At 35.2% G+C, this 15,635-nt stretch overlaps 1 protein-coding gene across 2 annotated transcripts in view; it reads left to right on the top strand.

The window, feature by feature from the left end:
* LOC131953653 (ATP-binding cassette sub-family G member 1) overlaps positions 1 to 15,613 on the top strand; it is a 65,451-nt gene extending 49,838 nt beyond the window's left edge. Inside the window, exons 11-17 of one of the 2 annotated variants that reach the window (XM_059316944.1) lie at positions 1,306 to 1,368; positions 4,027 to 4,128; positions 4,902 to 5,070; positions 6,512 to 6,612; positions 7,845 to 8,000; positions 8,475 to 8,593; positions 8,949 to 15,613. In XM_059316944.1, coding sequence (XP_059172927.1) covers positions 1,306 to 1,368; positions 4,027 to 4,128; positions 4,902 to 5,070; positions 6,512 to 6,612; positions 7,845 to 8,000; positions 8,475 to 8,593; positions 8,949 to 9,174 — 936 coding nt within the window. In that variant the 3' untranslated portion in view covers positions 9,175 to 15,613. The remainder of the gene's footprint in view (positions 1 to 1,305; positions 1,369 to 4,026; positions 4,129 to 4,901; positions 5,071 to 6,511; positions 6,613 to 7,844; positions 8,001 to 8,474; positions 8,594 to 8,948) is intronic. The other variant, XM_059316945.1, reaches the window with a different exon arrangement.
* Positions 15,614 to 15,635: the final 22 nt, after the last annotated feature.

The following is a 15,635-nucleotide window of genomic DNA, read 5'->3' on the forward strand; positions in this document are numbered from 1 at the left end:
GTTGTTGCGTCTGTGGTTAAAGTGTTTTATGTGATGTTTACATACTAGAGATGACGTAGTGGTAAAACTGTCTTGATGTCAGTAACACTGGTAGTTGTCAGTGGCTGTTGTCAGACCCTGTCACTCACCTTAACTTGACATCTTAAAAAAATACAGTTGTCATTGTGTAAGATTTTTTAAAGTAAGTTATTCCTTTAAAAAATTAGTTATGTTGAAACTTCAATGTTTGTTTTTATATGACATAGTGACATATATTATTGTGACCAAAATTTGTGCTGTGGTGGCCTTATCTGCTTGACCTGGTGACCCACATTAAAATGGTTGAAGAGATAAAACTGTTTAACAAGAATACACATTTGATCTAGAATTATTTTTTTTACTTCTTTGCATCTTGTAATTCTCTCCCTTTTGTTTCCCCCTCTCTGTTGTGTCAACAGTCTGAAGATTCAGGGGAGGTTAGTCAGGTCATCCTGAGATTTTATTTTTATTTCTGCTTTCATTGTACACATGTACATGCTGCAGGAGGTAACAAGCTCAACATAAATGTGTACATGTTTGTGGTAGTCACTGTTCACATTGTGTACACATTCTACAACATGTACATAAGTTCAGATCCTTGACCGTGGAAACTGTGTACGCAATAAGCTTTGAGAAACTTGATATATTTCTATGTCATTCAGTGTTCATTTAGTGGCCACTGGATTTTAATTTTTCTTCTTTTTTTTATTGTCAACTACTAATCTAAAGATTACTTCAGCTATAAATGTTCACTCACCCCAGCACTAAATATCTTTTTACCCCTACACTTAAATGTCCACTTGCCTGAACACAGAATTGTCCACCTCAAAACACTATTTTCTATTTGACTAAATGTCCATTTACTCCCACACACAAAGGCCCTTATCCCCCACGCATTAAGTTTCAAATCCCCCAGATGTATAGGTCCATATCCCCCACACATAAAGGTCCATATACCCCCATGTAAAGGTCCATATCTCTCTACACATAAAGGTCCATATCCCCTATACATAAATGGCCATATCCCCCCATATATAGGTCCATATCCCCCACACATAAAGGTCCATATCCCCCACACATAAAGGTCCATATCCCCCCATATATAGGTCCATATCCCCCACACATAAACCCCCAACACCATGTTCTATCTGTCAACTGCACATGTCCTCTGATGCACTAAATGTCCACACACCACCCCCACATGTCAATGTCCCCCCCCCCACCAACACCACTGTGTGTTGACCAGTGGTCAGTAGCTGCACTAATGTTTCCCTTCTGTCACCACAGCAAGGAGAGAGTTGTGAGGTTAGTCAGCATGAGATAACCATCTATAGAGATGATGATTTCCTGGTAATTGTGGCCACATTTTTTTCTCTCTCCTCTCTATCTCTCATCAATTTATTTGCTGGAGTTGTGCATGCAGGTCAGCTATACTCAGGGATTAAAGGATCAGTACTCACCAATTAACAAAATGCTACTCAAGTCAATTAAGCTCATTTAATTAAGTTCTATAAATATCTTTATTGAAAAAAAAAATTCAAATACATTTTTTAAGGCATGACTTCATACAATTTTCTTTCACGCAAGAGAGATAATGCAGAGTCTACTCCAGTAATAAACCAGCAGTTCCTGTGTCTGCTAGTCTCCCCTGCTTTGCTTGTGTGTGCCCCCCTATGGTGCTACATGTTGTGTTCTTTGGAGGAAAAAAAATGTTTCAAAATTGATTTAAATATTTTTATAATGAATTTCATTTTCATTCTTTTTAAAAATCAAATCATAATTTAAAAAATAATTTTTTAAAAAGGCTTAAGCAAAAATTATTCTGTATGTGCTTGAAGGTTTGAACTTTTGTTTAAAGTAGATGAATGTTGTCAGCCTATAATCCAGAACATATTTTTATACCTGGAGCTTGTTGTCATCATTTTAAAATATGTGCTTTCTGTTTCTTGAACCTCTCACCTGTGTCCTCATGTTGATGCTAGGGGTGGAGGGGGGGATTGTCTACAGCCACAGGCAGGGGTGCTAATACAGGGGTCCTCATGTTGATGCTAAGGAGGGTTGGGGGGGGGTCTTCAGCCAAAGGCCAGGGTGTGTCTAATACAGGGATCAGCAACCTTTGCTACGGAACCGTGTGCAGCATTTTAAATTATTCATCACATCTATTTGCATTAGCAAATTCAAAGTTTTTGCTAAGAAACAAGTGAGAATTATAACTATTATTAACAAAATCCATTTTTTTTTCAATTTTTTTTTTAAATTTTATTCAATGTGTAAAATTTGAAAAATAAATTTTTAGTGCAGGCTCTTAAATATTTCTTAACAGAAGAAATACATTAGGAAATGGCTTTTGGATCCTAAAATGTTGCTAACCCATGATTTAAGATGACTGATATGTCCTGAATGTCTGATGCTAGTGTCTAAGACAAGCCCAGGATGTGTCAAGTCGCTGGACATTACCCCCAGACAATTACCTCCTGGTCATCTCTTGTCTTTCTCACCAGATCAACTAACCAGAACCCCCCCCCCCCCCCCCCCCAAAAAAAAAAAAAACAACTGCAGAATTAATCCCACCCTCTGGGAAGATTACTAATTTTCCCTACATGTAATAAGGATAGGGTTAGAATTAGGATTATTTATGTACAAGGATACATTAAGTAAAAGTTAGGGATAAGGTTTGAAATATCAAAATCGATTGGGATATGTATAGGTATAATACGTATTCTCATGGGGGTAATTGACCAGGAGAGGGGTGGGGTAATGTCCTATACCTAGATCACACAAGTTGTCTGATGCATCAGCTGACTGTACAAAGGCTTATTTCTATATTGACTTGTACCCTACAGCAGTTATCCTCATGCTTTCAATACATTCAGTGGATGGTTCTATCTACAAGCAAGGCTGATGATTATAATCCTAGTGTAAACTTTGTGAATGTGGGCATGCAAATGTAACTTGTATATAAGAAGAACATATTCAAGAGACTATCATAATGATTGAGATTGTGGTGGGTGGATGTATCAAAACTCTTAATTTAATTGTGCTTATCCTTACATTCTAGAAGTGAATTCCCCTTTTTATTAATACAAGTTATTTACTCCTCCTTATTTAAGGTAATTAAATTTGACCTATTCTATTAAAGTAGATAACCTCCCCTGTTTGAAGCCTGAGTTCTCCCCCTTGTGCCACCTTGAGTTGCTGCAGGTCAGGGTAACTTTGATGTTGTAGTTCACTCCAGAGTTCTGTCACTAACAGCTAACATTCACACGTGAAGGAAAACTTTCCCTCCTACATTGTGGGCCAAGTTATTTTTACTTGTTATTTTAATGTTGTCTTTGTTGCTACCAACATGCAGCTACACACAGAAAAAAGTTATATACAAGATAATTGAACTTAACACTTTGTTTTTTAACAATTTTTTTTACTCATTCTTTTTGTAGTTTATATAACGTTAATAACTATTTTAAAAAAAAAAATTGTTTCCCAAATAATGTTGGTTAATAATTTTAAATTTTAAATATTTTTCTATTTTAGTTTTTATAGTTATTATTATCATTATTATTTTAATTTTTAGTTATAATAATATTTATTATTATTGTTATTATTATTATTATTATTATTATTATTATTATTATTATTATTATTATTATTATTATTATTATTATTATTATTCCACTTATAAACAACATTAAATAGTATTTTAAAATTATTTTGGTAGTTCTTTTTATCCTACTTGCTCTGGTCACATCGTAGCACTATCACAGTAGAGTACTGACAGTGTTAAAAGTTTGGCTTTTGGACCAACTAGTTAACAGATGTCTTTTCTATTCCTCTTTAAGAACTGATTGAGATTTGGTTATGCTGAGAGTCAACTATACACTATAATTTAACATGACTTACTATAAAATAATGGAGACAGTAAATACAAGCTTGCTGTGTTTATATTCTGTTGATAATTTTCTCCAACACGGAAGAGATGAGTGTTCTAATCTCTTGATCTCTTGTCCCCAGGACTTTCCCCCTGACCAGGATTGTCACACCTTCAACACCAGCTGTCTGACACAGTTCAGGGTGCTGTTTATACGCACGTTCATGTCCATAGTACGAGATGCCGTAAGTTTGCCTGCAATCTTTAGAGGACAGTACTTCAATAACTGACAGCTTTAAGTTATATTTAGTAGATGTCTGTTATGTTTCTTAATATAAACAGCATAGGTTAAGAGTAGTCTTTAAATAAAAGTCAGAGAGGGCAATAAATTTGAACAAAAGGGGAAGCTACTCTAAACCTATGTTTAATGTTTGCAGTCATGACAATGTCATTAATTTTTTGAAGGCTGATGGACTTGTTTTTATTATGAAGATTGAGGCCCAATGATTTTTTAAGCTCAAAATAGAAAACATTATTTTGTCTCTTCATTTGTATAATATGTAATTGGGGTTGTGTTATTGGAGGAAAATTTTCATGGCCATTTTGTCCAAAAATTCTGGTAGACTTTAACATTGCATTCTGACATGAACTTAAAACAAAATAATTAAAAACTTAAATTATTACCTAGCTATAGACCTCACCAAGTTATGGCATGGTTGAGGGGTAGAACATATGATTGCTAACCTGAAAGGTTTGGTTTCAGTTCCTTGGTTTGAGTTAGGGCATTTTTTGAGTCAACAAAGCTGTGATGGGTACCTGATTCAGTTCAAGTGCTGACCAAACTATCCCTTCATGTGCATCAACCCAACAAACATATTATCTCTATCATCTATCCTATTTATGAACCGGACTTAACTTCATATTAATCTCATCACGTCAATTAATTTGTTATATATCTTGACCTAGACCTTGTTTTATAAAGCTCATGTCAATTAATTTGTTACACATCTTGACCCAGACCTTGACCCGTCTGCGCCTCATCTCCCACCTGACCGTGGGTATCCTCATTGGCTTGCTCTACCTGGGCATCGGCAATGAAGCGAGTAAAGTGTTCAACAATGCTGGCTGCCTTTTCTTCTGTATGCTTTTTCTTATGTTCACAGCCCTCATGCCTACAGTCTTGACATGTAAGTTGGTACAACTGGCACAACCAGAGCTCAAAATCTCATTCATTCTTAGGTTATCTGATGTAGCCAGATTTTTATGTTTTGTGATGAAATGAGCAAAATTTATTATTTCACCAACAATATAAAGTAAAAGAGCATTCTATGAATAAAATACTTAAAAAAAACTTTTTAAAAAACCACGTTTTTCTTGTGGACTAAAAAGTAGAAAATAACTATTTACATACATTTGATGACAAAAAACGTGGGTACGTTCACCATCAAATTTCCCGACCCATCTGCCCGACCCACGTTTTTTGTCATCAAATGTATGTAAATAGTTATTTTCTACTTTTTAGTCCACAAGAAAAACGTGGTTTTTTAAAAAGTTTTTTTTAAGTATTTTATTTTCTCCTTTTTAGTCCGTTGCTACACATGAAAAACGTGGTTTTTAAAAAGTTTTTTATATAGTTTATTTTCTACTTTATCTAATCACTTGATTAAGTATGACTTGACTAAGTGTTTTTAAATACACGGACTAAAAAAATCTTGAGCGACCGATACGCTTTAAACAGAGAAAGGGTGTAATTTACGTTGCTGGCGTGGAGATCTACTCACGAATCACGTGATCAAATCTCCCATAAACAAACAAATAAACGCGAAGCTGAGTTAAGGAAAAACGTGTTTATGTGTATTTTAGCATGCCCAGCGTACCAACCGTGTCACCGTTAACAATGTGTTACCGTGTCCGTTCTCCTTTTTAGTTGGTTTTTTTTTGGTTTTTTAAAAAGTTTTTTTTAAGTATTTTATTTTCTCCTTTTTAGTCCGTTGCTACACATGAAAAACGTGGTTTTTAAAAAAGTGTTTATAAATACACGGACTAAAAAAATCTTGAGCGACCAGGATTCGAACCTGGGTTGTCGCGGCCACAACGCGAAGTACTAACCACTATACGATCACGGCCAGCGCGCTCACATCGATTGGGGCCGAAGTAACTGTGTCAATAGGCCTCAAGTCTTGTCGGTATCTTTAGAAATCATGTCCACAATTTTATGGTCCTTGGGGCGTAATTAAATTAAGCTAATTATGGTCACTAATTGCTAGTTTTTATGATTGCATCTGAAATTGTTAGGCGAAAGTAGCCTGCCTGCCAAATTTCAGAGCTCTAGAGCAATCAGAAGTGGGTTAATTTTCGATGTCAATTTTAACAACAAACAAACAAACGCGAAGCTGAGTTAAGAAAAACGTTTTAAAAAATAATTTGTACTGAAGTCGCCAAAATAAAATTTAATAGCAGTCTGTCACCAAAATAAAAATGTAATAGCATTTAGACGCTAAAATACAATATAATGGCATTTACTATATGCACCAGTATAAAATATAATAGTATCGCCAAAGTAAAATGTAATATAGTTTTTTGTAAGTCACCTAAGTAAAATGTGATAGCCTTGCCTTCTATCCACAGTTCCAATAGAGATGACGGTGTTTGTGAGAGAACACCTGAACTATTGGTACAGTCTCAAGGCCTACTACCTGGCCAAGACCATGGCTGACATGCCTTTTCAGGTTGGTTGTACACCTGGCTAGTGGCTCACCTGGCTGGTCTGGCTAATTAATTATGGCAATTTGTGGAGCAGAGACTGAAGAAAGCCTACATTTATAATCTGCTATTGCACTAAGTGCTATACATGTGTAAACTGAACAGATGTTAAAAAATGAAAGAATTATATTAAAAAGATAGTTGTTTGACTTAGGTATATTTAAGCATAACTATTATGTTTAATTATGTCGAGATATTGAGGATTAAAGTATTACTTAGGCTACTTATATAAGTTGTCAGCTGGACACATCAATATCATATATGTAGTGTTTTGTGTTGGTAAAGTTATGGATTGTGAGTCTGGCTCTGTGGTTGGTCCTGGATAAGGGTCAGCCATAGTTAGGTCCTGGATAAGGGTCAGCCATAGTTAGGTCCTGGATAAGGGTCAGCCATAGTTAGGTCCTGGATAAAGGTCAGCCATAGTGTTGTCCTGGATAAAGGTCAGCCATAGTGTTGTCCTGGATAAGGGTCAGCCATAGTTAGTTCCTGGATAAGGGTCAGCCATAGTTAGGTCCTGGATAAGGGTCAGCCATAGTTAGGTCCTGGATAAAGGTCAGCCATAGTTAGGTCCTGGATAAAGGTCAGCCATAGTGTTGTCCTGGATAAAGGTCAGCCATAGTGTTGTCCTGGATAAGGGTCAGCCATAGTTAGGTCCTGGATCAGGGTCAGCCATAGTTAGGTCCTGGATAAGGGTCAGCCATAGTTAGGTCCTGGATAAAGGTCAGCCATAGTGTTGTCCTGGATAAAGGTCAGCCATAGTGTTGTCCTGGATAAGGGTCAGCCATAGGTCCTGGATAAGGGTCAGCCATAGTTAGGTCCTGGATAAAGGTCAGCCATAGTGTTGTCCTGGATAAAGGTCAGCCATAGTGTTGTCCTGGATAAGGGTCAGCCATAGTTAGGTCCTGGATAAAGGTCAGCCATAGTGTTAGGTCCTGGATAAGGGTCAGCCATAGTGTTGTCCTGGATAGGGTGGTGGTAAAAGCAAAACTTTGTGTCAGATATCTGACATTTGAATAAGTACCTAATAGAATAATTAAAAGTATCTGTTGATAGCTGATTGATTGGTTGTATCTGATAACTTATTGATTGGTTGTATCTGATAACTTATTGATTAGTTGTATCTAATAACTTATTGATTTGTATTTGTTAACTTATTGATTGGTTGTATCTGATAACTGTTGATACCTGATCATTACAGATCATCTTCTCACTGGTATATGGCAGTATTGTCTACTTCATGACGTCACAGCCAAATGACTTTATGAGGTTCGTCATGTTCCTGACCTTGTCAACACAGACGTCACTGGTGGCACAGAGCCTGGGGCTTTTAATAGGGGCAGCTACGTCACTGCAGGTAAGTCTACAGGTCAACTGATAGGTATTTTAGTCAAGGTAATTTGGCTCTACATAAGGGCTTTCAGATGTGAAAACAAAGGTAAAGTATCCTCCCAGATGTTATGGAGTTCATCTGTTTTTGTGATCGATGTGGTCATTGTTTCAAGTTCCCAGTCTTAAGAGCTGGGTGGATTAGAAACCTTCATCTGGTTCTCACAGAGATCTGAACTTGAGACTTTTAGATTAGCAGTTGTGTGCTCTACCAGCTGATCCAAGTGTTCTGTAAATAGGCTGAAATACACCCAAACAGCATTGTTGTCATCTTTAACAACTTTCAACATCTAAAAATAGTTTTTCTTTCAGCTTTTACCTAAGTTGGAATAAATACTTACATTAAAAGTTTCATTTAACAGTTAAAACTTACTATAATTAAATCAAAGGTTTTGTGTACCAAAACTTGGTATCCACTTGATATCCACACTCCCATCCACAGGTTGCGGTGTTCCTTGGTCCAGTGACGGCCATCCCTATCCTGCTATTCAGTGGATTCTTCGTCAACTTTGACACCATACCTGCCTACCTGCAGTGGCTCTCCTACATATCTTACATCAGGTCAGGCTTTAGACAGAAGTAACTTAACACCCACCAACCTTAACATTATTTGCTGAGCCTGCTATATATTTAGTATGTAAACAAACTCTATTAGAGTTTGCAAAAAAGTCTTTTAAAAACCTAGAAAAAGGCTAAAATTCAGTTTTGTAACTTTTTAAAAAGCAAGTAATTTTGACACACTTTCTTAACTCCCACCCCCCTCATCACTTATTGTCACAAAATTTTATCCCTTTCTCTTATTTACAAGGGGAATAACTTCTAATTTACAGTATAATTTCACTCTTTTACTTTGTCTATATTTAATTAAAATAGCATTAATTTTAACTTAATGAGCATGTTTTTATAATTTCTGCAGGTACTCATTTGAGGGGACTCTCCAGGCTATTTATGGTCTAGACCGGGGCGACCTGGATTGTGATGAGAACCACTGCATCTTCCGCCAGGGGACAGACGTCCTGCGGGAGATGGACGTGGAGGACGCCAGGTTCTACATAGACTTTATCGTTCTCTGCGGGTTCTTCGTGGTGCTGCGTGCGGGCTGTTACCTGGTCCTGAGGTGGCGGGTCAAGGCTCAGAGATGAGAACAAAAAAATTTTTCATCAGGATTTACGAGTTATCCATTGTGGATATTGTATAATAGTTGGATGTGCGTCCACTTTGTTTGGTGGATATGTGTTGGATTATGTCATGTTTGTACAGGAGTAATGATTCGTCTTCTCAACATGTCCGGCACTGAGGCTGGTCAGTGATTCCTGTACTGGAGTGGTCAGTAGTGCAGCTCTTTCTTTCAACCCACAGAGGTGGCTGGTAGCTTTATCTGTGTCATCATGTCAAGAAGTGTATAAAAACAAAACTTGTTACAGCATAGCAATTTCTAGTCTTTCTTGTGATCAAGTGAATGGCTTGTATTAATTTGTAATTTGTAAACTTTGGAGTGGTGTCCCTTGATGCACAAAAAAAAAACTTTCCTGAGTTTCAATTTTTGTGGAATTTTTAAAATGACACGGAAAGAAGAGTGATTTAACCCAGGGTAATAACAAATTGTGTTTTTACTCAAGAAATTTTTAAAAATTCAAAATGAGATTATGTTTTTATGGAATTTGTTTCAAAGAAAATAGAATACGTAATTGAACCCGTGGTTAAAACAATGTTTTTACCAAACATATGTGCAATATGTTCTTCTTAAAGCAAGAACATACAAATATTCTAATACGGGAACGCATGCAAATATAAAGACTTTAGTTTTACTTAGAAAATTTTGTTCAAAGTTTATGTTGATTTGTTTTTATCCAACTGTATTTTTGTTTTATTGCTGCTGGTCTAAATATACATAGGCTCAACTCTAGACACACACAAACACTGACATCTGATGTCATATAACAAATGTCATAAAGATGATGTTGTACGGTTGATGTCACAGATTTGATGACATACAGTTGTTGTTGTCATGTGTAATGACATGGTTGATGTCATAAGTTTGAAACTAAAGCTTTACAACTTGTTTAATCATTATTTCTTCTGCCATATCTTTTGTTTTCCCAGTTTCTCTATCACACCACTTCAGCTTTCTCGCTTTCCATTTTTTTTGCTGCATCAAGTTGCCATAGAAAATTAAATTTTTCATTTATTTGCCTTTCTAAAATTCATGAAATTACACTATAATATTTCGTTGTATTTCTTGAAAACTAAAGAGAAATCTTACAGTAAAGTTTTCAACTTTGACCTTCACCAAACAAGGCCACTGTAAATATTTGTACAGTATATTTCTTCCCTATTTCAAACTTTGATTCCTGTTGTTTTGTTGAATGACAGATATGGCAGTGAACATTTGTCCCATCCAGCTTCAATGCCTAGATGTAATATACTTTCTTATTACTGTAAACCTACCATTAGTACTATGTAACATTATTTTTATTATCGTTCATGATTCAGCAGTTCTGGTATTTACATGAAATAATTTTTTTTACTGCAGTGGACTGGTCAAATGTTGTTGACAGTTTATTTGTAAGTCTCAGGTATCATGACATACTCATTAGAACAGCTCTGGTTCACCCCTCGGTGTTGGAGCTGTTCATTTTATCCTGCTCACACCTCACTTCACACCAAAATTCATGTGGAAATCACGTGAGATATTGACAGGGTTAAATTATTATTTTTTTGTTGTTAAGAATGAAAAATCACATTTTTTAAAAATTTGTTGTTGTTAAGGTTGTTTTTTAAAATGTGTTTTAAAGTAGAGCCTGTCCTGATACCCTGTAAAACAATGTGTTTTTTAGTGTAGGTTCTTTCATTCGGTGTATTTTAATGCAAGTCCTTTCCTGATTAGATTTGATAAGCCAGGGTAGGATGTTCTTGTCTCAAGCTTGTTCTAGCATTACATGGGTGGGGCTGGCTCTACAGGGGGTAAAAACCTCATGTCATAGCTTGTTGTTGGTTTTATCTTTCAACTTTCTGCATTTGATCTTCAATGTGTTCCTACGCTACTGTGTACTTCACTTCATGACCAAGTTGACTTGACAGTCCTTCAGTGACTGAGTCTTTGACTCATAAAATTGACAGTCATACATTGTGACAAGACTTTGACCCATAAAATTGACAGTGTAACATTTTGACAAGACCTTGACACAAGGACACGACAGCCCTACATTTTGACAGTTTAATATAATGACAGCTTTACGCCATATTTCCATGCTGTTTCAAGTCATTCAGTCTCTTCCTGGGACAGTGGCTAAACTCCCTTGACCACCAAAGTGGCATAACTCATCTGGTCACTTCCCCCAATTGGTCCCAATTTTTTGTAAATAAAATGTTTGTCTCTAGTGCAAAATGTTAATATTTATCTCTAAAAGAAAACGTTAATGTTTGTCTCTAGTGCAAAATGTTAATATTTATCTCTAAAAGAAAATGTTAATGTTTGTCTCTAGTGCAAAATGTGAATATTTGTATTCAAGCACAAGACCAGAAATGTTTACTTCTCCATCAGTTACTGTACCCAGCACAAATGATTGTTTTATTCTGTGCATTATGTTATACATGAACTGATGACGTTATTCAGCCTCTGCTGATTGTTTTTTTTTAAGGCTGTTGTTTTAATTTTTTCATCTAGCTCCTGAAGTTTTTTTTTGTTTTGTTCAGCTACTGATGATAAATTTAATGGCTGTTTTTTTTTTTTTTTTTAAACTAATGGCTGTGTTGTTTACCTTTTGATTTTACTGTCTGCCTGCTCCTTGTTAAGCTTGTGTTCTTTCCCCTTGGTCAGTCACATACAGACCCAAGCTCAGGGGGTCAGTGTTCGTTGTCTCCCTCTTAGGTAACCATAGCAACAGCTCTCTTATCCCTCCAAGATTTGAAGGTCATGACACGTGCACACAGTATTGAATGACATTATCACATGTCTATCAAAATCAAATTCATTACATTTTAATGCTTCCATTCTGTTCATCATGACTAAATGTGTTAGGAGTTTTATTTTATCAGCTTGAAGCTACCAAATGTTACTCCTAGCTTCTGTTTAAATCATTTTTACTGTGTTCAAATACACCATGTTTTTTATATCTTATTTTCAGAGCTAATAATAATAGAACAAAATGCATACTGTTGATACATTTTTTATTTCTGAATAGATTAAATTTAAAAAAAAAAAAACAGCAAAATTATTAGTATAAATATTAGAATTGGCAACATACATTTAAAAAACCTGGCAAGCTGAATTTAGTACAGCTGAGTGGTGATATCCTGATATTTATTTGTTACATTATTTTTCCTTAGCTGGCACATGTGCTTCCCTTAATTTTTCAATGTTTTTCTTCAGTTGCATTTCTTTTTTTAAACAGCCATAGTGGCATTTGTGCAACACTCAATGCAATTTTTATAACAACTTCCTCATAGTGTGGTGTGTTGTATAATGTGTCCTGTGCTGGTAGCTAGAGGTAAAGTTGTGCACATTTTATTTTACTTGTTTAGAACAAGTTATATATGGGAGATAATGACAGAACAAAACAATAGTAAGTTATATATGGGAGATAACTGCATGCCTGGTATGTTAGATGTGACTATTTTGTTAGTTTTTTTTATTTAGTCTGCGCTGATGTTTATGATCAAAAGGGTTAAGGGGCATTATGTGTATCCATAGCTTTGTGTTATATCATCCATATAGCCTTATTATATCATTTAAACTTGACATTTGTCCGTGTCAATGTTCAATGCTATCTGGGGACATGACTTTCCTAGCCGGTGTTTTGTTGCTGTTGGTGTTTTGTTGCTGTTAACGGTAACTAAAAAAAAATCTTTTTTTTTTTTTTAGAATTTTTTTAAAATTTTAATTTATTGATTTAAAAAAAAATTTATGAACAGTAAGACATAATAGTGATTAATCATTTTAACAAAATATTTGGTACATTTTTAGATGCTTTTGGTAAATAGCGAGACCATCTTCTTACAACTTACTACAAGACTTGTCATGTAGACTATGTGTTATCTCTCATCAGTTCATGTAATGATTGGCTTAAAGAGTTGAGTAAGTGGCGTGCCCCCAACTGGCAAACATCAGCAGATTTTGTGATAAAATCAACTATGCTGTTATAACTTTTATATAAAATCAACAATGCTGTTACAATTTTTATATAAAATCAACAATGCTGTTATAATTTTTATTTATTATTTTAAACGCGACTGCAGATTTCTGTAGTTTTACTTGGTTTTTATCGTAAAGTACATTAGCAGATGAATGTCTTTTTTCTTATGTCTCAGTGTTTGTATACTTGATGATGGTTGGTTGAGTTTTCTAAAGATGAATCTAGTCATAGCTGATGTCTTTTTGAATTGTATTTATATCAAGCATTATCACCCGCTGTTTTTAGCTCTTTTTTTTTCTGCTTTGTTGGGTTATTTTTTGTTTTTATTTGGTGATGTAATTGTTGTATTGTGGAAACAGTGTGAGTGTGTGTGCCATTGTACTATTTTGTGTTGAACTAAGCTTTGTTAACGTCTCTCATCAGATCTCAATCTGCCAGTATTGATCAAACACAATCATGTAAAAGTTATGTCCCTTGTTTTAAGTTTAGATATATTTTCTTGTCACCATCGGCAACAGTTGAATGGTTCACGTAACAACAAAGTTGTGTTAAAATCAACAACTGGTGTATTTTTTAAAAAAATGACCAAATTTTTATTTCAGTTGTCAAGAATTAAAACTTGACAAGCCTTCCTGTGCCAACTTGCTTTAGTAATTTTTATTTGTCCCTGCAGTTGTTTGTAAAAGCTGACTTGTGTAGGTTATCTCCCCTGCCTTATTAGTTCTCATGCATTCACCTGTAGAAAATGGTTACAAATAATTTATGTATTGTTACAAAATGTATGTATTTTTTATCTGTTTGTTACCATCTATCTGGTCATTGTGTTTATACATTACAATGCGAACTTGTAGGCTGTGTAATTTGTTCTGTTGCCATGGCAACATTGTTTACCTTCAGCTTGCATCAGCACCACACATATTTGCATGTTAGGGTTTAGGTTATAGGGAACATAAGATGTTTACCAGCTAGTTTAAGTCAGTAAATGTTAGGGTTTAGGTTATAGCTACTCTCAGATGGTTAGTAGTTTATCCAACCATTTTTCTTCATCAAATAAACAAATGTTAAAAATTTTCATGATGCAAATGTTGACTTTCTATCATGTAAACAAGTCCTGTAGTCTCTCCCTTACAAGAGTAACATTATCAGTTTGTTTGGGACAACTAAACGGTAGTCTGCAACCCTAAGCATTGTGGATGAAGGCCTTAGGTTGAAACATCTGGGTTTTTTTTTTTCATCTACAGAACTTAAACAATATTTTAATCTAGCTGTTAACTTTAAAGCAGATGGCTTTACTTGACCCATTTGTTTATTTTCTCAGAAGTGAGTGTAAGCTTTAAATGGCCAAGACTTTCTGTAATTTAATTTAGGTGACAGAATGTTAAAGTTATTTTTTTATCAATCTAAGTTGAATGTGGGTGGTGTCAACGACAAGCAGTTCACCCTGGTAGAGTTGGTGGTGTTGTGGTTGGTGGTGGTGTGGTTGGTGCATGGTATTTTACTTTAGCTGACAGTGTTGCTTGCTTGATTCATTGTGATAGACAGACAGTGGTTATTGCCTACATGTTGCTGAACTGTTTACAGAACCCACCAGGCACATGTTGCTGAACTAATGATTTCACATCCTACCAGGCACATGTTGCTGAACTAAAGATTTCAGAATCTGCCTGGCACATGTTGCTGAACTAAAGATTTCAGAAACTGCTTGGCACATGTTGCTGAATTAAAGATTTCACAACCTACTAGGCACATGTTGCTGAACTAATGATTTGAGAACCTGCTTGGCACAAGTTGCAGAACTATTTTCACAACGTACAAGGCACATGTTGCTGAACTGTTTTCCGAACTGAATGGCAAAACCCTTACAGCAGATACCAGAAAGAGTTTATTCAGTTTTCCAATGCCTGTGACTATTTTGTTGTCCTTTTATCACTCACAACAGTATTAGTAACTTTGTATTTTGCTCCAACGCTGGAAAAATAATAATTTATAATTGTACTTCCACTTTAAGTTAAAAATTGTACATGAGCCTTTTATTTAAACTTTTTTTTTTAACTTGTAGTAAATACTTTCATTATGTATATAAATAGGTCGATCACTCACACTAATAGATAGCACAACACTGTTACATTTGTCTATGGTTCTTTAACAAACACTCAAATGTAGCAGTGCTTTATCTTGACATTTAAACTCATTTTGACCAACTTTATGATATTGAACAACACCCTATCAACCTGAAAAAAAGTTTATAAATCTTTCAAATTATATTATCTCCCTTCTTAGTGTTGAAGCTGAAACATTATCTACCCCTACTCTTTTGCTTGAAGAGGGCATTGTAAATATAATTGTTTGTATATCTTCTTCGATAAAAGTATTTGTTCCTCTGAAATAATCAGTTTCATCTGTCATTTTAAAAAATAAATAAAAGAATAAATGTTAAAAGTAAAAACTTTGTTTGTGATTACTTCACT

Source organism: Physella acuta, unplaced genomic scaffold (genome assembly GCF_028476545.2).
Source record: "Physella acuta isolate Inbredline_101_S28 unplaced genomic scaffold, ASM2847654v3 ptg000937l, whole genome shotgun sequence".
Classification (NCBI taxonomy): Eukaryota; Metazoa; Mollusca; class Gastropoda; family Physidae; genus Physella; species Physella acuta.